General features: G+C 38.9%; 1 protein-coding gene across 6 annotated transcripts in view; it reads left to right on the top strand.

Moving 5' to 3' along the window:
* LOC128183275 (uncharacterized) overlaps positions 1-21,361 on the top strand; it is a 34,286-nt gene that overhangs the window by 9,193 nt on the left and 3,732 nt on the right. For 3 of the 6 annotated variants that reach the window (XM_052852220.1, XM_052852222.1, XM_052852221.1), the window contains exons 4-9: positions 3,556-3,736; positions 8,331-8,521; positions 11,090-11,237; positions 14,085-14,208; positions 15,449-17,777; positions 19,710-19,758. In XM_052852220.1, coding sequence (XP_052708180.1) covers positions 3,556-3,736; positions 8,331-8,521; positions 11,090-11,237; positions 14,085-14,208; positions 15,449-17,777; positions 19,710-19,754 — 3,018 coding nt within the window. In that variant the 3' untranslated portion in view covers positions 19,755-19,758. Of the gene's footprint in view, positions 1-3,555; positions 3,737-7,044; positions 8,138-8,288; positions 8,522-11,089; positions 11,238-14,084; positions 14,209-15,448; positions 17,778-19,709; positions 19,759-21,361 lie in introns of those variants that run through there. The other 3 variants (XM_052852224.1, XM_052852225.1, XM_052852223.1) reach the window with 3 other exon arrangements.

Here is a 21,361-nt window from a genome sequence, read left to right as displayed (position 1 = left end):
ATCGGTTATATACCTTCTCTGTCAAACAGGAACTCCATCAGGATAGGGTCTGTTGTGTACATTTTACATTTTATTTAGTTCACACAATGTTGCTGAATCTCTAGAAATTCAATCAAGATTTACAAATCTGTTCACATAATTTTTTGTTGGAAGTATTAGTTTGGAAGGGGGTGTTTCAGTGATTGCATTGTGCTGGTAAATGGTAGGTTATAGTACTTTGAAGAAAACCCTACTGGAGAAACTGGAACCTTGGAATGGGGGTTCCCCTGCCTATGCTTTCCACGGGGGGCATCAAAAGACTGGTTATTGGCAGAGCTGTATATGTAACTCTACAACTTCTTAAGGTGCCTCACTACACCGTGAAATAGTTTCTCAAATCAGCAGAAAATTACTTGATTATGATAGAAAGCATGATGGATAAGAAGTATATGTGTCAAATAGGCGAAAAAATGTGCAATTTTAGATAAAAAATGATGTTTTCAAAAATTTCATTCATTAAACATAAACAAAAGCCTCAGATAGATTCAAACTCATGACCTGCGGTTAACAAGCCTGATACTTTAACCACTGAGCTATGACGATATACATCTGAATCGATTGATACAAACAGTTTTACAAAACATTTCAATCACCACCTTGTGATGTAGTGTTTTAAATAGTGTAAGTCTCGGTGTAGTGAAGTACCTTAAAGGAGAAATAAAGTATTTGATGAAAAACTGATCCTGATTCAGGGCTAGAGAGGGAGTTAGGATGAATTTAGGCTTGATTGACCTCATTTTAGGGGAGAGGGTCATTACTTGACCTTTGACCTTCTATCACAGAGTGCATCCTGGGTAGGGGGTGGGGGGGGGGGGGAGGGGTGAGAGGTGAACAGAGGCCATGTTTCCTCACAGTATGAGGTGGGGGTTTTAATCCTCTCTGTGAAAGGGAAGTTGAAGGAGGGGTATTATATCTGTAGATGATGATAGGTCACTATAAATGGGAATGTTGATAAATCATGATATAATAAATATCTCTTTTTTCTGTTTGACTCCTTTTAAAGGACAGACTTATTTTGACCTATATGTCAAATCTATCTTAGACATCTTGTTTGATGTATGACAAATATTGGTCAATCTCTGTTGATTCTACATCAGCTTTAGTTGACTCTGTGTCAGGTATTACATCAGATCTATATTAAAGTTTTAACAAATATCATCACCTGTATATTTTACCATATCTACCTGTATAATTAACATATCTTTGTATATAATTTAATATGAAATCTGTCATTATTTTGTTGTTACTTGTTTATAAAAAAATTGTTTAAAGAAAGCAAAGAAAAGATTTCACAAGAGTACAATTCATAAAGAGAAAGTGACAGAAACGAGAGAGCTTTGTTTTCTTCCCACGATTCCCGGTTATTGGATTTTTTTTCACTCAGCGGGTAGCTCTTGGAGTTTTTTCTGTTTCATCATATGTTTCTCTGCCACCGATGATTCATCCCATAATGGCTATTGGTAATGGGAAGGAAAGAGAATTTGAAGGAATTGAGTCGCAATTAAAGAGGAAAGATCAACTATAGGAAAAAAAGGAAGATCAAAACTGTCTATATAGCATTGCCCTGGACCTAAAGAATTACATGATTGACTTGGATATTTTAGAATATACAAATGGAAACATATAGACATTTAATTACATAAATATTTTTTCATTATTTTAAGAAACTTATGTACCCAACCAGCAAACTTGATAATACACTTTATTTCCTATGTAGCTTGTAACACGAGATTTGATTGGGTAACAAGTCGGGTGTAAATTTCCGTACACCCGATTTGAGCCGGGTTAAAATAAAATGTGATGTCACAATGCAATTCTTGTTAACTTTAAAAATGCACCTATACACCCAATTTGAGCCGGGTTAAAATAAAATGTGATGTCACAATGCAATTCTTGTTAACTTTAAAAAATGCACCTATAAATCTTTGCACAAAATAATGTAATGTTAAATGAGGTAAAGGAATAAATTATCTGTTAAATCCCTCTTTCTTAATCCCTCTCTTTCTAAATACTTCTATTGGTATGAATAAATCGATTTCAGCATAATTTCAGTTGATATTAATTGATTTTCAAGTTGCAAAGCACTGATAAAACAGTATATTTTAAAAAAAAATTTAACATAGGAAATAAATTTGCTATCCTGAGGTCCAATTAAGGGATTTACCCGGATTGTATTCCATACAACCTTCGACCTGCGGCTTCAGGGTATACACCTGTATCTGTATCCCCATACACCCTTAATTAGATCTGGATAATTAATAGTATCATAATTATTGGCCTTACTTTGGGCTTGTAAACTAGAGTTGCCCTCAGTTTTGTACTTTGTGTCATCCTCATATTTTTATTATCAAATTGGGCAACTGGATAAATTGATTTTTTGATGAATAGTGCTGACCTTGGATTCAATTTTTTACATGAATATAGTATCTTTGAATTTTGTTTACAAAAAAATATATTGGCTCATTGATATTTCTGATCATTGCCTTGATTGATTGTATTTAGTTCCATTGAGAGTCACACTTTTATTTTGTATCACATATATTACCCTGACTTGTGATTTAATGTAACTGCCTTCATTTTGGGTTTTGTACCGATTCCCTGAGATTTTTTTGTGCCGTTTATTGCCATGAGAACAAGACCTAGATTGGTGTCAGGTTGAATTGTGAGGAAGTACTGGCGCACACTGAGAGCACAAGGTCTGCGTGAAGACAGCGATGAGTCATCGCGTGGCGAGTACAAGGACTCGTCGTATTCACAGGTTGTTTCTGGCAAATAGCTGCATCTCGGATGTAAACACACGTAAACAATGCACAGCGTATTAAAAGTGCACCAAGGCTCTAAGGTCAAGGTCAGAGCACCTGTTCTAAGACAGATGATTAGTTAAGGAAGATCATAATTAACTCACAATTGAACCAGGGGCCGTTCCGTTGGGGTAATGATAAGTGGGTGACCTGTACACATAAGCTGCATCCCTTCAAACACACCATGTTTTTACCTGATGTAAATAAAGGTCCTCTCAGGTAGATGTAATTTAAGGTCCCCCTCAGGTAGACACTACAGAGAAATATGATTCAGACCACGTTACAGCTGATTCATGGAGTTACGATATTTTTATCAATGGAATGTGGGATAAGACATGCTCCAGTGAGGAATCGCTAAACAATGTACTGAAAGAAAGGTAGAAAGTCAGCTCTCAGACAAGTGTAGAGAGTCAAGCAGGCAACACAGACAGTTGTAATTACCACTACTATCTGTTATCCGTGTTAATTCTATTCTTCTTTTTTTTTGGGGGGGGGGGGGGGGGGAGGTTCTGATTCTTTAATTCACAGAGTTGTTAAAGGAAGGGGACAGGGGGTTCACTTCACTGTTGTTTTTAATTCACAATCTCGATGAACTATTAACAACAATACATTTCATTTATTCTGTGTAATTTTGGAATGACTATGAATTCTTAACTCATACTGAAAATGGATCTTCATTCTTAGTTGGTAGAGTAACCTTGACCTTTGATTTCAGGTTCACGTTGGTGACCTTCTGAGCCAGACCTGTCACCTTGACATTGAAGAGTACTCGGAGGTGATCGTGTATGATCAATGTACAGAGTCGCCGGATACCCTGACCGCCGACAACTTCCTGTTTATTCTGCTACGAAAACTCGTCATGTGTACCACATTTAACAGTGTATCTCTCCTCAAAGGTAGGTAACGCCACTTCTCTGTGGAAAGAAAATTCTGGGGAGGGGAAGGAAACATGTTTCTGTGGATAGTTAATTTTGTGTGGGGGGGGGGGGGGGGGATTTCTTAAAAGAAGATAAAATAATTAGAAATTTGAAGTGGATTCCAAACTATTTAAAAAAAAATCAAATTGGTTCAGTGATGGAGAGGTTACACTGTATCTCACAGGAGGAATTCAAATGGATCGGTGAACAAAGTTCTGATTGATTATACGATTGATTTCAGGGCTCTAAATTTACAAATGGTGTTGGGTAAACATAGAAAAACAGTAAATTTATAATGCAGAAAATATCTACAATGAATATATTCCCCATATTTAGTCATTGAAAGGGGGTGTCAAGCTCCCTCTTTCAGAAAAATCTTGAAATAAGGCGATTTAATTGACATTTTAACAAATACATGTAAATTAAGTTCCCGTTTTTTATGTAAAAAATTATAGTTCCTTAATTTTGCAGTCCCAGTCTATTTGATTATTTGAAATTGTATAGGTTAGAATTCAGCTTTATCATCAATACAACAAATGAATCTGTTGTTAAATAGTAATTGTGAATTCATTATCTGTAAAGAAAGCTGTGATAGGGAAGAACTTTGGAGGAAGGGTTAGTGTCAGACTTCTGGACTAAGTATAGGAATGACTCGGATACAGTCACCTTATAAAAGAAATGATTAGCTGTGATTAAATCGACAGATTTAGAGAAAATGAATGATCATAAATCCATTAGTCTGTGACTTAAAGACTAAATATAGAAATGACTTGAACACACAACATTTCACACACAGTGCCAAATGATAATGTGACGCCTTAAATGGGTAAAACCTGCCACCATCCCCCTAGTCACTGCGCGGTACAGTCATCCAATACTCATTCTATCGAGCCTCCGAGAGGGTCCCTGTTCTTAACTCTGGGTTTAAATCTCCGTCCGTGACCCTGAACTTCAGTACACCTGGATTAGGAATCTCTCAGGTGAGAAATAGGTACACCGCGGTCTGACCACAGGTATGTAATCCAGCCACAGAGGTGGCTGATTGTGTAACCTTGGGGCTCAGGTGTTAGCAGACAGGTGGGACCCTAAAATGTATCCTCTCGCTGACATCAGATAATGGTCCAGCCAATTTGGAGTCAGTTAGTGTGGATTTTCCCCTGCATATTTATAGATGTAAGCTACCTTATTGGCCATTTTAAACATCCTTGTTTGTGAGTCAATCCCACGAAGAATTGTGTGGAAATATCAGGACTTTCCTTTTCCTTATCCCAAAAATGGTATTTAAAAAAAAAAACCCAGAAAAATACCCAAACAAAACAATCAGACTACTCCGCGCACCTGTTATGGCCTCTTTGTACCAGTGGAGGTCTGAAGGTTGCTGTGTTGTGTCAGGATTCGGCGAGGGGGGGGGGGGGGGTAGGATTAAGGGTGGTTCAGATCCTAATCAGGCCACCACCTTCTGCAACAACAGGTTCCTCAAGGGAGGTAATTCTAACAAGTATTGCATAATGCTTAAGGTTGCTTAATCTTGCTGATTCATTGAACAGGTATTGGGTACCCAGGTAGAGGGCAGGTAGAAAGCAGTAAAATTTTAATATACCTGTTTCAAAGTACAAGGAAATATAGCTGGCTGATACACCTGATAGCTGTCTACAGGTATTGTGTGTGCCTGACAGGTTGAGGACATGCTCAGTCATTGTGAGTCATCGGTGATACTAGTGCATCCAGTATTATACAACAATGGCCTCCATAACACTACACAGGAGCTTGTAACACACAAACATATAACAACACAATGGCTGTTCATCAAGCTCTCTACCTATCCATTGTTTTGTCTGAATGTGATATCAATTTTAATGACCAATTTTACTGATCAATTCCAACGATATCAGAGCTTGTAATGTCTCCTGGTTTGACATCTTCCCTTATTGGCTCAGCCTTCAAAAGGATACATGTTTCACATAACTCTGTTGGTTTGGAGATTCACAAATAAAATGAGGTAATGAGATGAGGTGGGTAGATATCCAGATATCGTTTAGTCTATTGGAGTGAAGGGGTCCCAGGAGAGCTTTACTAGTCCTGACATTATATAAATAGTGCCTGTTTGGGAGGGTAACAGTTGAAATTGACACCCCGAGAAAACCATTGTCAACCGACGCGAAACCATTGTCAACCGACACGAAGCGGAGGTTGACAATGGTTTTCGAGGGGTGTCAATTTCAACTGTTATCCTACCAAACAGGCACTATTTATTTTATTATACTGAATGTCTTAATTTTAAGGAAAACTTTACTGCTTTAACATAAGAATAACGTGAATTCTACGGCGAACCGTACGCGCATAATTTTTGCGCATGTAACAATTTGTAATGTTACCCGTTGCTAAGTGCGTTGCTAACGCTGAGGGTAATAGAACGGATTATGAACTGCGTCTAAACCAATCAGATTTCAGTATTTAACATGAAAGTATTACAAAAGAAATTACAAGTCTCTCAATAAAGGTGGCTTGACTCTCCACTGCTGGTATAGGCCATGACAGATTGATGAGAAGAAACAATGAGGGAACTGAGACCTGCTCTGTGTGAGCTTGCCTTGTGTCTGACCTATCTGTGGGTGATAAGACAATATTACTTATGTTGTCAGATCTATTATAGTCAGGGGTTTTCTCTTTAGTCCAATACCGGGAGCATCAACTTGTGTAGAGATGTGTTAGTGACTGAGCAGTCTGAAGATATGACTTGAGACAGCCTTGACTTTCCTGGAGTTAGGAGAGGGCACACCCTCAACCATCTTATGATGTGAAATCTTCAGATTGCCTGATCTGTCGATCACCTTAAATAAGTTGAAGGTTAAGTGGTAGTCAAAGACCAAAGTGGAGTAAATAAATTGTTGTCTATAGGAGAAGGACTCATGTTCAGTGCATGTGTACTATCCAGTGAATTATGAGTGAGGGATAGGGCACTATTGGAGTTAATGATGAAAAGGGAGAGGATTAAGCTCAGTAGAACTCTTGCAGGGCCGATATCTGTTTCATTCCTTACAGAGGTCTAAGTAAAGAACTGGAGACTACATCATATGTCCATTACATAACCACCAGACAGACAAAATTCTCTGTAGGTCACTTGTGTGACCTTTTCACTGTGAAGGTCAGCTAGGGTCAAGATGATTATATACCTCAATTACCTGAAATGTCATTTATGTTCTATCAGTGGTATTGGTCTCCCTGAGAGAGAGAGAGAGAGAGAGAGAGAGAGAGAGAGAGAGAGAGAGAGAGAGAGAGAGAGAGTTTATTTGGCTGGGGGTGAGAAGGATGATAACTGGTGTTAATAATATAATGGCCAAAGATATTTAAAATCTGTGGTAGGACCTGCAGCCTTGAAGATTAAATTGCCCAAGTTCAAACCATGCTGAAAAGTCAATTCCTTTATAATCAGTAGGTCATTAGGATGTAGTTTAATTACTAGTGCAATATTGATCATCATTCCTAAGGTACAAATTAATGGAAGCCAGTAAGATGAGCACAGAATAAGTTTGTCAGTGACTGGGTCAGTTGCAGATGGCTGGAGCAGTGCAACTGACCTAATTAACATAAGTCAAGTTTAAAGTAATTAATACTCTGCTTCCCTTTGTCTGCTCATTATAAGGCAGTATGCTGTTACATAATTAATGCAGTTCTCTGTGCCCCCTTGTCAGGGCCCCTCTCTCTGTGTAGTGAATGAGTCATTCCCTCAATAACACAGCATATTGATCCATACAACAACAAAAAAACAACACACAGGAAACCCAGCTGTAGTACCCCAGGGAAATCCAGGACCTGGGTGAGGGCAGGAGGACCCGTCCTGACAAACAGTCCCAGAATTCCCGGCGCTGTGAACGGTGGACGCTGGCAGAAGAATCAAGAATTCTGCTCAGTCACTGAGAGCTTAGGGTGTTATATCCACATGTATTAGTAATGTATTAAGACGTGACGTCAGTATGAGCAGGAGAGAAATCAGCTGGGAAGTCTTTGCTTGGATTGTGTTTACATTTTTAGTTGTGATCAGATTGACTGAATGAACTAGTGTATAGTTTTCTGACTGTGTAAACTGATTAAGGAACTAGACACTGTCCCCCTCACTCTAGTCCCTGACCAGGGTTGTATATGGAACCTCCCTCCCCCAAAAACAGTGTACCTAGTTGGCGGACGGTGCCCCATTTATACTGAGGATTTCATTGGGGGGTTTCATAGAGTTCACACTTTTACGGAAGCTGATTGTAATGGGATTTACGTGGGAATTGATCGGATTTATATCAGAATCTGAATGACTATATTTTTGTAATGATTGATTTTATATGGAATGGAATATTAGTTAATAGAAAAGGACTTTAGCATCAATGAAAGGTACAGGAGAATAGATGTTGACTTTTTAGAAAATGATTTAATTAACATAATTAATTAAACACTTCACTAAGTTATGTAAATGTTGTGATTCAGATGTTTACTGTTCCTCTGACAAGAGCTATGTTAACAGCATTGTGTGTACTATATACAGATATTACAGGTAAGCCTCTCACTCACCTGTATGTGTTTACAGGTGGTTACCTGGCCTTCCAAGCCATGCATCCGTCTCTGTGTGAGAACAAGCCCCCCAGCAGCTACAAGTGCACCCCCCTCACCTCCCTCTCCCAGCCTTGTATGCCGGTCGCCAATGTTGGACCCACTCGCATCCTCCCCTTCCTGTACCTGGGATCTCACCGGGACGCCATGTCTCAGGAAACAATCCAGGTCAGTATCTGTCTGTCTGTCTGTCTGTCTGTCTGTCTGTCTGTCTGTCTGTCTCTCTCTCTCTCTCTCTCTCTCTCTCTCTCTCTCTCTCTCTCTCTCTCTCTCTCTCTCTCTCTCTCTCTTCATTTTATCATGCATTAATATGTCTATATGAACTCAAACTTTATGCAGGCTAAAAGCTGTGTAATTTTTGACAAAGTGCATTAACTCTAGTGTAAGTTTTGATTTCACCAGATCTTTCAAGCACACACTGTGGGTGGGGTTAAAATGGAACAGATATTATTCTGTATAGTCATATTTCTTAATATGTAAGTCTCCCTTTCCCGATGGTGCATATTACACTGTCCCTTTATTCTTTCTTTATTTATAACTTCATCCCTGTGTAGTCCATATTTTCTCACTAATTTATGAAGTTTGCAATGATTTCAAACCATAAATGTAGGTAATTATGTCAGGTCGAATATCCAGAGGTATTTTCAACTAGACTTCTTAACACACAATGACAATATATAAAATAAACCAAAAAATTAAACGAAATAAAATGGGCCTTAGACCTGTAGGATAGCTGCACTAATTAATATAATGAAAGATGTAAAGGAATTAAAATCCAAGAAATGTGATAGAGGTCTGGGCCGACAATAAGGACTCGACTGACGTTCTGGGGGTGATATGTGTCCTTGGTCCAGGTGCTCCAGTTCTGGATGTACTCAGCTTTATGTGCAAGAATCAGTGATCGATATCTCACCAATACACTGCCCCCTGTAGTACAGTAAAGGCTGGACAATACACTGCCCCCTATAGTACAGTAAAGGCTGCCCCCTGTAGTACAGTAAAGGCTGCCCCCTGTAGTACAGTAAAGGCTGCCCCCTGTAGTACAGTAAAGGCTGCCCCCTGTAGTACAGTAAAGGCTGGACTGTGATCAAAGATGGAAGGACTGCAGCTAACGGGCTCAAAGACTGCAGCTAACGGGCCTAAAGACTGCAGCTAAGAGGCTCAAAGACTGCTACGAACTTGCTCAAAGACTGCAGCTAATGGGCTCAAAGACTGCAGGTAAATGGTCTCAAAAATGGCATCCTCCATTGAGAACTTGGGGCCGAGATGAGCTCACTGATTGGCTGCTGTTGGAATTGAATATGAAATATTTAATAACATCTGACACTTTGAGGTGCAGGTGATGCATTGTTATCCTACACTGGAGGGGGGGGGGGGGGCATGACATCCTCGATGTTGTTGATATCATTAATTACATAGCTAGCTGAGAGGAATCTTATTGGGGGTTGGTTAATGATATATTTTTTTCTTCTGCAATAGTGATTATCATTGGGATATCAAATGCCTATCCATCACGATGAAACAATGGCTCACAGCTCATACAGAGTACTGCTCATCAAATAATGATTGATCCCTGGTCCTGGTTTAGTTTTATAATACAATTATTCCTTTAATGAATATTTAATGACGCAAAGTTATTGTGTTGGACGTGTGACAGAATATTTAAAGTTTTCCAAAGAATGGCTTACCCAGTAAACCTTAAATTCCAGTGAATAAGTACAGGTAAAATATTTGGTTGTTAATTAGTCACGGTCGTTTGACCGACCTTGCGCTTTTAGGGAGCAGTATATAAGGGAGACGTCATTGTAGGGGACCCTCCCTCTAAGAATTGTAAACAGACATTACTCATGTCTCCCCCCCCCTTTGTTTTGACTACTGTGACCTTTCCTTCTGACGTAAATGTAAACACAGTCTGGTTTTAAAAAAAACCTAAAGTATTTGTATGCCGTATTCAGTTGAATGTTTGTTGATGTCATTCTGAAAGACAAATGATTTCACGTCAACCCTGACGGAGTCTACCTACGATTGATTGCATTTTGATGCCTGGGCTAGTTGTGAATATACAAGTTAAGAAAAATCAATTTTAAAATGACGTAAAATTATACAAAATTTTAAATGTAACGACAGGCACATTGATACGTTTTTGACGTTAGTCTTACTATGACGAAGGCAACATTCTTTATACAATATAAAATAATTTTTTAGCCGATTGAAAGCGCGTTACAACCAGAACTAAATTATATATATATTATTCTTTTCCAAACATATTGAATATCTTAGATACAATGTAAATGATATCACTCTCTGTAGTAGTATATCTGTTCTCATTATAGCTAAACAGGACTCCTAACAGATTGCATAGTCCACCATGTTTCTTTCTTCTTGTCCCTATCCCTACAGCCCCGTTATTAATAAAGCCTCTGACTTCTTCATACTTTGAAGTTTTTCACTATACAGTTCCTGTCACACAAAACAATGATTTAAAAAAGCAGAATGTAACAAGTTGACCATGAGTTTCAGGTGTTCCATCGTTTGTAAGAAATATATATATACCCATTTATATATACATTTATATATTACCCATATTCTGGAGTCAGAGATAAGAAAACTAGAATTTGTATATGTATTGAACTTGTAGCGTGTCCAGCTTTAAGGATGTTTTGTATCATTCATGATCATATATATGATATTTGTGTCTTTTAGATCAGCAATAAAACTTAAACATATCTATTGCAGATAAACGACATATCTTACATCCTGAACGTTAGCATCACGTGTCCTCAGTCTCCGTTTGTACAGGACGGACATTTCCATCGCATTCCAGTCAACGACAACTACAGCGCCAAGCTGCTGCCATTCTTCCACCAAGCATTCCAGTTTATTGGTAAGTGATTCCACCAAGCATTCCAGTATATTGGTAAGTGATTCCACCAAGCATTCCAGTTTATTGGTAAGTGATTCCACCAAGCATTCCAGTTTATTGGTAAGTGATTCCACCAAGCATTCCAGTTTATTGGTAAGTGATTCCACCAAGCATTCCAGTTTATTGGTAAGTGATTCCACCAAGCATTCCAGTTTATTGGTAAGTGATTCCACCAAGCATTCCAGTTTATTGGTAAGTGATTCCACCAAGCATTCCAGTATATTGGTAAGTGATTCCACCAAGCATTCCAGTATATTGGTAAGTGATTCCACCAAGCATTCCAGTTTATTGGTAAGTGATTCCACCAAGCATTCCAGTTTATTGGTAAGTGATTCCACCAAGCATTCCAGTTTATTGGTAAGTGATTCCACCAAACATTCCAGTTTATTGGTAAGTGATTCCACCAAGCATTCCAGTTTATTGGTAAGTGATTCCACCAAGCATTCCAGTTTATTGGTAAGTGATTCCACCAAGCATTCCAGTTTATTGGTAAGTGATTCCACCAAGCATTCCAGTTTATTGGTAAGTGATTCCACCAAGCATTCCAGTTTATTGGTAAGTGATTCCACCAAGCATTCCAGTATATTGGTAAGTGATTCCACCAAGCATTCCAGTATATTGGTAAGTGATTCCACCAAGCATTCCAGTTTATTGGTAAGTGATTCCACCAAGCATTCCAGTTTATTGGTAAGTGATTCCACCAAGCATTCCAGTTTATTGGTAAGTGATTCCACCAAGCATTCCAGTTTATTGGTAAGTGATTCCACCAAGCAAAGTAGTTTATTGGTAGTGTATGGTCTAGGGGATCTGTATTTTCTCAGGTCAGTGGTGCTAACTATAGACACTCTTTCTGTAATCTTCAGGCATCATCCTTCTAATTGAGGAGCTGATGCCATAGGGCCTTATAAGACCTAACTGTGCTAAGTTTAGTCCGGGGTTATATTACACTGCAGCCCTTTATGCCTGATGGGGAGATAGGATTCAGAAATCAATATAGTTTACATTCCCAGAATCCAGCAGTGCAGTGTTTACATTCCCAGAATCCAGCAGTGCAGTGTTTACATTCCCAGAATCCAGCAGTGTTTACATTCCCAGAATGACTGCTAGTACTGATTTACACAGTCTACCCACGTACTAGGTCACTGACTTACACAGTCTCCTCACAAATTAGGTCACTGAGGTGTTCTAGGGGTTAAGAGGTCACAAGGAATGTCACATATTCTGTGACAGACAAAGATGATGTATAGGGAAGGTCACATATTCTGTGACAGACAAAGATGGTGTATAGGGAAGGTCACATATTCTGTGACAGACAAAGATGATGTATAGGGAAGGTCACATATTCTGTGACAGACAAAGATGGTGTATAGGGAAGGTCACATATTCTGTGATAGACAAAGATGGTGTATAGGGAAGGTCACATATTCTGTGACAGACAAAGATGGTGTATAGGGAAGGTCACATATTCTGTGATAGACAAAGATGGTGTATAGGGAAGGTCACATATTCTGTGACAGACAAAGATGGTGTATAGAGTTCTGATACCAGGTCCTGAGATAAAGTTGGAGTCTTTGTTAACTAGCATCTTACTTATCAGGTCTTCTCTCAATAGAAAACATGAAAGGTAATATAAACAAAAGCATTTAGAAGAAATAAAAGCAGTAAGGAACATTCCCTGATCCTCTGACAGTGACAGTAGAGGACTCGGCTGCTAGTCATCTGGTGTATTTACATGATTCATGTATTGATTTATGGTTTGTTTTGGATTGTCGGGTTGCACTCTATCACATCTCCTGGCTTTTTTCTCCACTGTTGAATGTATATATTGATCTGATGAGCAGAAACTGGGCATAAGGAGCTTGTGTAATACAACAACAACCCCCAATATCTAATGTACCTGTCTATTTTATTTTACAAAGAACAGTTAAAGGGACATGGTCACGATTTTGGTCAAAAATTATTTTTCCAGTTTTAGACCAAAAATGAATGTTATAAATGTTAGGAACTGTTTATTTATGCTTAAAATGAATAAGAAGATAGACAAATCAGCTTGAAAAAGATTTTGTACTGATATAATATTGAACCAATGTAAACAAAAACAGGGCAGTAGCCTTGTTTAAATGACAACGAATTGCGAGCCCTGTATCTTACTTATAACTGTATGACTGACTCTTAAATTTCATTTGATCACGGGAAATGCATTTCTTAAGCATTGTAAATAATAAAAACAGAAGAAAAAAATTGACCAAAATCGTAACCATGTCCCTTTAAGATGTATAGTCAATTTTATTCATATTGATTAAAGTATGATAGAATATGTGAGTGGAATTATCCCTTGTTAAAACACCAGGTACTTGTAGGGGGGGGGGTTTACGGTAAATTTGGCATGATGCTAAAAGTGTATGCAAATTTTTATTTAATATTCACACAATTTCACCATTAAATTCTTTCTGTAGTACTGGTGTACATCTTTATTTATAAAACTTCAATTTTAAAGTAGCTTTAGTACCATATAATATAATGTTTATGCAACACTTATTAACTTATAATCAATTATTTTCTTCCTGATAATAATAACCATGTATTGATTAATGTAGTATGTTTTTTTGGCATTTTTGCAGAAGAATTTTTCGACATTTGTCTTTGTTTTTCCAAACATCAAGACATTTCTGTGTGTTCTTACAGACCATGCAGTGATCTTTCGTTGCTTTTTGTGTCATACAAAAGACCAGTGACATTCTGTTGCTTTATCTATATGGCTTTCCTGTCTTATTACAGACAAGTGATGTTATGTTGTTTTATTTACAGACAAAGTGAGGGAGGCCAACGGTAGCGTGATGATTCACTGTCTGGCCGGGATATCCCGATCTCCCACGCTGGCCATTGCTTACGTAATGAAGCACCTACATATGTCATCAGACGAAGCATACAGGTAGATATCTAGATACATGGGGCAGGAGTGTATAGATAGATATCTAGATACATCTAGATACATGGGGCAGGAGTGTATAGATAGACATCTAGATACATGGGGCAGGAGTGTACAGATAGATATCTAGATACATGGGGCAGGAGTGTATAGATAGACATCTAGATACATGGGGCAGGAGTGTACAGATAGATATCTAGATACATGGGGCAGGAGTGTATAGATAGATATCTAGATACATGGGGCAGGAGTGTATAGATAGATATCTAGATACATGGGGCAGGAGTGTATAGATAGACATCTAGATACATGGGGCAGGAGTGTACAGATAGATATCTAGATACATGGGGCAGGAGTGTATAGATAGACATCTAGATACATGGGGCAGGAGTGTACAGATAGATATCTAGATACATGGGGCAGGAGTGTATAGATAGATATCTAGATACATGGGACAGGAGTGTATAGATAGATATCTAGATACATGGGGCAGGAGTGTATAGATAGATATCTAGATACATGGGGCAGGAGTGTATAGATAGATATCTAGATACATGGGGCAGGAGTGTACAGATAGATATCTAGATACATGGGGCAGGAGTGTACAGATAGATATCTAGATACATGGGGCAGGAGTGTACAGATAGAAATCTAGATACATGGGGCAGGAGTGTATAGATAGACATCTAGATACATGGGGCAGGAGTGTATAGATAGATATCTAGATACATGGGGCAGGAGTGTACAGATAGATATCTAGATACATGGGGCAGGAGTGTACAGATAGATATCTAGATACATGGGGCAGGAGTGTATAGATAGATATCTAGATACATGGGGCAGGAGTGTACAGATAGATATCTAGATACATGGGGCAGGAGTGTACAGATAGATATCTAGATACATGGGGCAGGAGTGTTAAGATAGATATCTAGATACATGGGGCAGTAGTGTACAGTTAGATATTTGACCCTGCAATGCTATGCACAAGAAACTACTTTGATATCTTTTATAAAAGTAGCTCTTCATAGATTTGGACATTACAACAAACTAAAAGTCTCATTAAAACTGATATAAAAGAAAAAGAAAGAAATATATGCTTTTGAAATTTTAAACCTTTGTTTCTCTGTGTAGGTAAGATTTATATCCTGTGCATTATCCTTTTTCTCTGCATTGACATGAAACCTGTATATCATCTGTTTCTGTGTAGGTGTGATTTTCATCATGTACATTGTCTCTGTAGGTATGTGAAGGACAAAAGGCCAACCATCTCTCCGAACTTTAACTTCCTTGGACAGCTGCTGGAGTATGAGAAGTGGATAAAGCAGGAGGAGGAGGAGTTAAGGCAGCGACAGGAGTCCCTGGGCTCGCTGACCGACGGCAAGACCACGCCCATCATCATGGACCTCCAGATGTGTAGCCCTTCCTCACCCATCGCCAAGGCCACCAAGCCCTTCACCTTTGACCCCCAGTGGGAGCCTCGTGTACAGGACCGTGATTTAAAGCGTGACACAAACGACAACCTGCCGTTGTTGGCCGATTCCGACTCGTGGAACAATTTTCAGTGTTCTGGAAAGTCGACATCATCAAAAATGGAGACGGATCTCCCAGAAAAGAGAAAGTTTAGTGATTCTAGTACGTTGTGTAGTGGTTATCCACACATCTCAGACAGCAACCCAGTGACTCCCAGCGCTGAGTTATCCCCCTTTCCTTTTGGTGTATCAACCCTAAATAATGGGTCTCGGTCTGATTCACCACAGGAGTGGAAAGTTCAGAAAGACTGCAAGAGGAAGTCTCCTTCTCCCACTCCAAAGTCGCCCGTAAGTCGATCCTTCACACTGTCTCTGAGTCCAGTGCCTCTCCCCTCAGAGGGAATTGGTGCCCCCAGAGACAGAAAGAGGTCTCTTGGATCTCCCATGACAAAACCATCTACCTTGATGTCTCCGTTATCAAGATCTCCAGGGAAACCCTTTATCAAACCATTTTCTCTGCCACTCTCCCCTGTTTTGTCACCGGACACCCCAGAAACCAGTGACCCCGTGAACTCTGACCCACACATCAAGGACTCCTCCAATCATCAACAGGAAACTGCTGCTCAAAGGAATGATAGGAAGGCAGTGTCAAAACCCTTCTCGTTACCGCTGAGCAGTGTGAACTCTCCAGACGTCAGGGACAGTACTAACAACCAACAGAAAAAGTTCAAACAGGAGAGAAACTTTCACCTGCCATTGTCTTCTCAATCTCAGCGAGATAACAGTCAGAGCGAGCAAAGGGAGAGCAGATCTCGACCGTTTGTCCTCCCTGTATCTCCTCTTGTCTCTTCTGAGAAAAGTCTGTCCATCACGGATGGCAACTCACCCTTACCCTCACCTGCGCTGACTCCAGTCAAAAGTCCATCGAGATCGTTCACTCTGCCACTGTCAACAGTCAGTCTACATACAAATGAAAGAAACAAGGCCACAGTGGACCTAGTGAGTCCCTGTCGCCCCAGACAGTGTCCAGAGCTACCCAGTCCACGCCTGGAGTCGGCCGAACACTGTCACATGGAAACAACATCACCAAGTCTACCAGACAGCACCCCATTATATATTGTATCAGAATCATGTAAATCTCAACAGAAATTTGATCTCAGTCTCTCTGTGTCTCAGTCAAAGTGTTGTGAAACATTGACCGCCCCCTCCTCCTCCCCGCGACCCCCCTCATCACTACCCCATACCCTGGGGGTCCCCGGTAGAACCTCTGAGCTTCGTTGCCCCCCATCACAGACAATTTACTCCCCCTCAGCAGCTCTGGCTGAGCTTCATTTCAGTCACTCTGTGGTGGAGAGGATCGACAAGCCTACTCCTCTACAGAAGTTTCCATCTACCTCTCTCGACAAACTTAACTTTACTCCTTGTTTTGCAACGGAAAACAGAACCAAGGAATCAGTGTGTTCAATGGAGGCGGATCACGGAGAGCCTGGTGAGGGGACATCCCTCGCCTCCATTGGCTCTGGCAGTAGTTCAACCGTGACGTCCCCCGTAGGTCATCAGGTGACCCTGAGAGTCAGGGAAAATAGGGCAAAACGACCTCTCATAAGGCCGAACAGTATTGCATTTTCTAAATACCCGACCTTTGATCTTGGATCAGACTGTCAGGAATCCCCCAGCTCAGCCAGTAGTACGTCGCAAGACGATGCGGCCGATACATACCTTCTACAAAATGGAAAACGCTCCAAGGCCTCGGACTCTCACACCGGAAGATACACTGAACGAGACGTGTACCGGAAAATCACAGCAGCCATGGAGAGTGCTATGTTTAGAACACAGGTGTACGAGGCGAGTCGTAAGGCCAGAAGCCTGGATGACATCCTGGTCTCAGGAGACCATCTGGTGGCAAAACAAGCTGGAACCGGGTGCTCACCATTTGGGAAATTTCCACCGCGATGTGGATTAGGACCACAAAGGTTTAATTCTCCTGGAATTTACGAAAATATAACATGTCATGCATCGTCAGAAGTTTACCAGTCCAGCAGTAGCATATCATCTAACGGAAGTCATGGCTCACTGCACGGGAGCCTGGAAATCATACAGGTATCCTAGCAACTGAGTGATGCATGCTGGTCCTACTTTGATTTGATTTGTGATCCTGTTCTTTATTTTGGTGCTATTTTTGATGTTTTTTTTTATTTAATCACAGGAGCTGTTCGTAGCCTTTTGGGCTGCTATTGCTATTGATTTTGTTTTATGTAGAATTATTGCTTTGGTTTCTTTATTGCAAAAAAGAAAGTTTATTATTTTTTTTTAATATCCAAAAGTCCACGACTAGTTTCTGTGATTTAAATGTCATTGACAATATTTGCTTCATTTTATTTTGAGTTTTTATTAGCATGTTCTAGCTGTTGTACAAATTTGTGTAAAAATTCTTGACTTTTCGGTGCACATGTCCTTGTGAAAATTTTACACCACTCAAACCTTTTCTGCTTCTCTGAATTATGAATAATGGATAAAAGTTTATTACTGTGTTTAAAAATATTCATTATAAAAGCTTCCAAGTATCAACATGTATAACGATCTTTAGATGATAGAATAAAGTTTTTATTTGTTAACCCTGGCTATTGATTTACCCATAGCTCTGTTGAATTTTCTTGTTGAGATAATGAGGATAAATGAAGAAATGCTATAGCTAAGTGAAACATGGTTAACATGAACACTTTTATAATGATTTCATGTCTACAGGAAAGTCATTTTTATTCCTCAAAGTCTTTAATCGTATTATAAACTTTTTGGGATTAAAGAAATGACCTCTATAAGGAATCGAGGCATCTTGTCTCTGGCATTGTTAGTGTGGTTCACTGTTTCTCACTTTTCATGATTATTGTAGAAAAAAAATCTCCATATGATCTATCTTTTTTACCCTGTATAATTGTGTGGGGGATATGCTTATTCTTTCCAAACTGAAAGTAGACTGGGGAATTAATGGTTAGGGGATTGATGAGAAGGGGGTGGTGTTTGATTTGTTAGTGAACTATTTCTGTCAAACTGAAAGTAGACTGAGGAATTATTGGTTAGGGGATTGCTGAGAAAGGGGGAGGTGTTTGATTTGTTAGTGAACTATTTCTGTCAAACTGAAAGTAGACGGGGGAATTATTGGTTAGGGGAGTGCTGAGAAAGGGGGAGGTGTTTGATTTGTTAGTGAACTATTTCTGTCAAACTGAAAGTAGACTGGGGAATTATTGGTTAGGGGATTGCTGAGAAGGGGGAGGTGTTTGATTTGTTTGTGAACTATTTCTGTCAAACTGAAAGTAGACGGGGGAATTATTGGTTTGGGGATTGCTGAGAAGGGGGAGGTATTTGATTTGTTAGTGAACTATTTCTGTCAGCTTGTTTTTACAATGCCAGTGTCTTGGTTTCTTCTTGCATGGTAGTGTAGAGCCCAACATTTCTGTTTGTTAGGAGAGCATTTTGTTTTGAACGTTTGATTGCTTATTCATTATTAATGTCATAATGTTACCACATTTACAGTTATCTTAGACATGGGAAGGTTAATTCCCGAGATATTTTTGTAGATTTTAGAGTTGTCAACCAAGTAATTCCTATGGAATAAAACAATTACAAAGAGCTCTTGTTACAGGCTTTCTGCTAATGGTTATATTGCAGACAAAATTCTATAATTAGTGCATGGTCCTCAAAATTTACATTCTCCATATGCTGATTTGAAGAGAGAGAGAGAGAGAGAGAGAGAGAGAGAGAGAGAGAGAGAGAGAGAGAAAGAGAGAATCTCAGTAATGAAAGGTGTCTAAAATGAAGAAGAGGTCGTAAAGTTCATGCGCATACAGTTCATGTATTAAGGGTTCCTGCTGTAACTTTCTAGTTATGGACCAGTTCAATAAATTCGTCACCAATGTTAACTTTAAGTAATGGACCAGTTCAATAAATTCGTCACCAATGTTAACTTTTAGTAATGGACCAGCTCAATAAACTCGTCACCAATGTTAACTGTCTTCTTTTTTCTACCTCACCAAGGTCGGGGAGTGCCCCAACAAGCGCCGGAAAACCTCCGACAAGTAGCGGGGTAAGGGGAGACCACTGTTGTTCTGTGGGTGTTGTTGGACAGTTTGTGTTGTATTTCGGACACCTTAATTATAGCAACGAGTCGGAAGATATAGCTTTGTACAGGGATTACATGTATCGCCTCCTCTTTATAAACAACAGACATTGTTGGCATGTTTGAAACAAGGGGGTGGAATTTTTCGTGTATGGTTTATATCTAGCGACTCGTTGAAAATTCAGGTGTCTGTGGTTGTATAGATGTTGTTTAAAATTTCCAGATTTTTTTGAGAGTGATAAAAGGTTCCCTTTGGTCTGTGCTTTCCCTCTGGGTACAACCTTTGCGCCACAGCATTTGTTCTTCCTCTCGTTATTTTAATTCTAAACAAAAATATTCAGTTGAAATTCAATGAGTTAAGGCAGTGATATAGTATTTTTATTTTTTGCCATTGTTTCTAGAAGTACCCGATTAAGTTTAAATAAACTGACATTTTTTTGTTATAAAATATAAATACAAAATTTTAAGTTGTTTTTAAAACAAACCCAATCGGCCTCTTGAAGTTCATCATGCTTTTAGTCCAGTCACCATTTATTGGGCCTCATAGCCTGCCAGAAAAACCCATTGGCCAAGAAGTAGCGAATGATTAAACAGCAGAAAATGGGAGGGTGCACGTGAAATAACCTGATCAAATAACCACGATCTGACTTAAGTTGATAGGAAAAAGTTATAAGGGGAAAAATAGACAAACTAGCTCTAACGTTTCAGCGGACTGCACGATTGATGATGCATTATTGATGGGACCAGAAGGTAACATTGTAACACTGCATGTGCATGAGGGTGCTGTGTCCTATTACATTTCGTTATCAAAAGAGAAAAGGAAAGACAACTCTTTTGTGACTGAACTTATTGCAAACTGATTACATTGGATGAATTTTGTTTATTTTTAATCATTGAAAAAAAAATATTAAAAATTGGTTTGCAAATGTATGTCAAAATTGAATTACGCGAATAATTATGTATATAAGAAAACAATTTCAAGTTCATAATTTTGGACATCATTCATTTCTAACATCTTCGCTAGCCAAGGGTTTTTGGTCCACTTTGCTCGACCGAAAACCCTGGGCTAACGAAGATGATTTTTAAAGAAGTTGATATATCTATAAAGTTTTGACTAATGATAAGTAAGACAAAAATTATTTCATGATTTGGTACATTAAAAAATTGTATTTACCTTCTCAGAGACATATGTGTCTCTGGTCTTTTCAAAGAATTAGTTGAGTCGGAGACATAAATAACATACTCTCTGGTTGAGTATACAGCCATCGGAGGGTGTTTTAATTGAGATAACTTTTTAATGGTATTTCTATATTTAAGGTGGCTCTATACACCCACAGTTTATTCCAATTTTCAATAGAAGACCACAAAACATATACTTATAAAATTTTAAAATGACGATAGGGATACTATAGGTATTTTTAAAGAATTTTTTAATGTTTTTTCGTGTTTTTGTAAAATATTTTTTAAAAAGACAGCTATCAACAAATTGAGAGAAATTATTTTGTCATATGATGGATATTTCCTTCGGACACATAAAAAAAAATATAACACTTCTTAACATTCAAAAATG

The sequence above is a fragment of the Crassostrea angulata genome, chromosome 5 (assembly GCF_025612915.1).
Source record: "Crassostrea angulata isolate pt1a10 chromosome 5, ASM2561291v2, whole genome shotgun sequence".
Taxonomy (NCBI): domain Eukaryota; kingdom Metazoa; phylum Mollusca; class Bivalvia; order Ostreida; family Ostreidae; genus Magallana; species Magallana angulata.
Note: the sequence above shows the minus strand (reverse complement) of the source record. Positions and strands in the feature narration are given on the sequence as shown.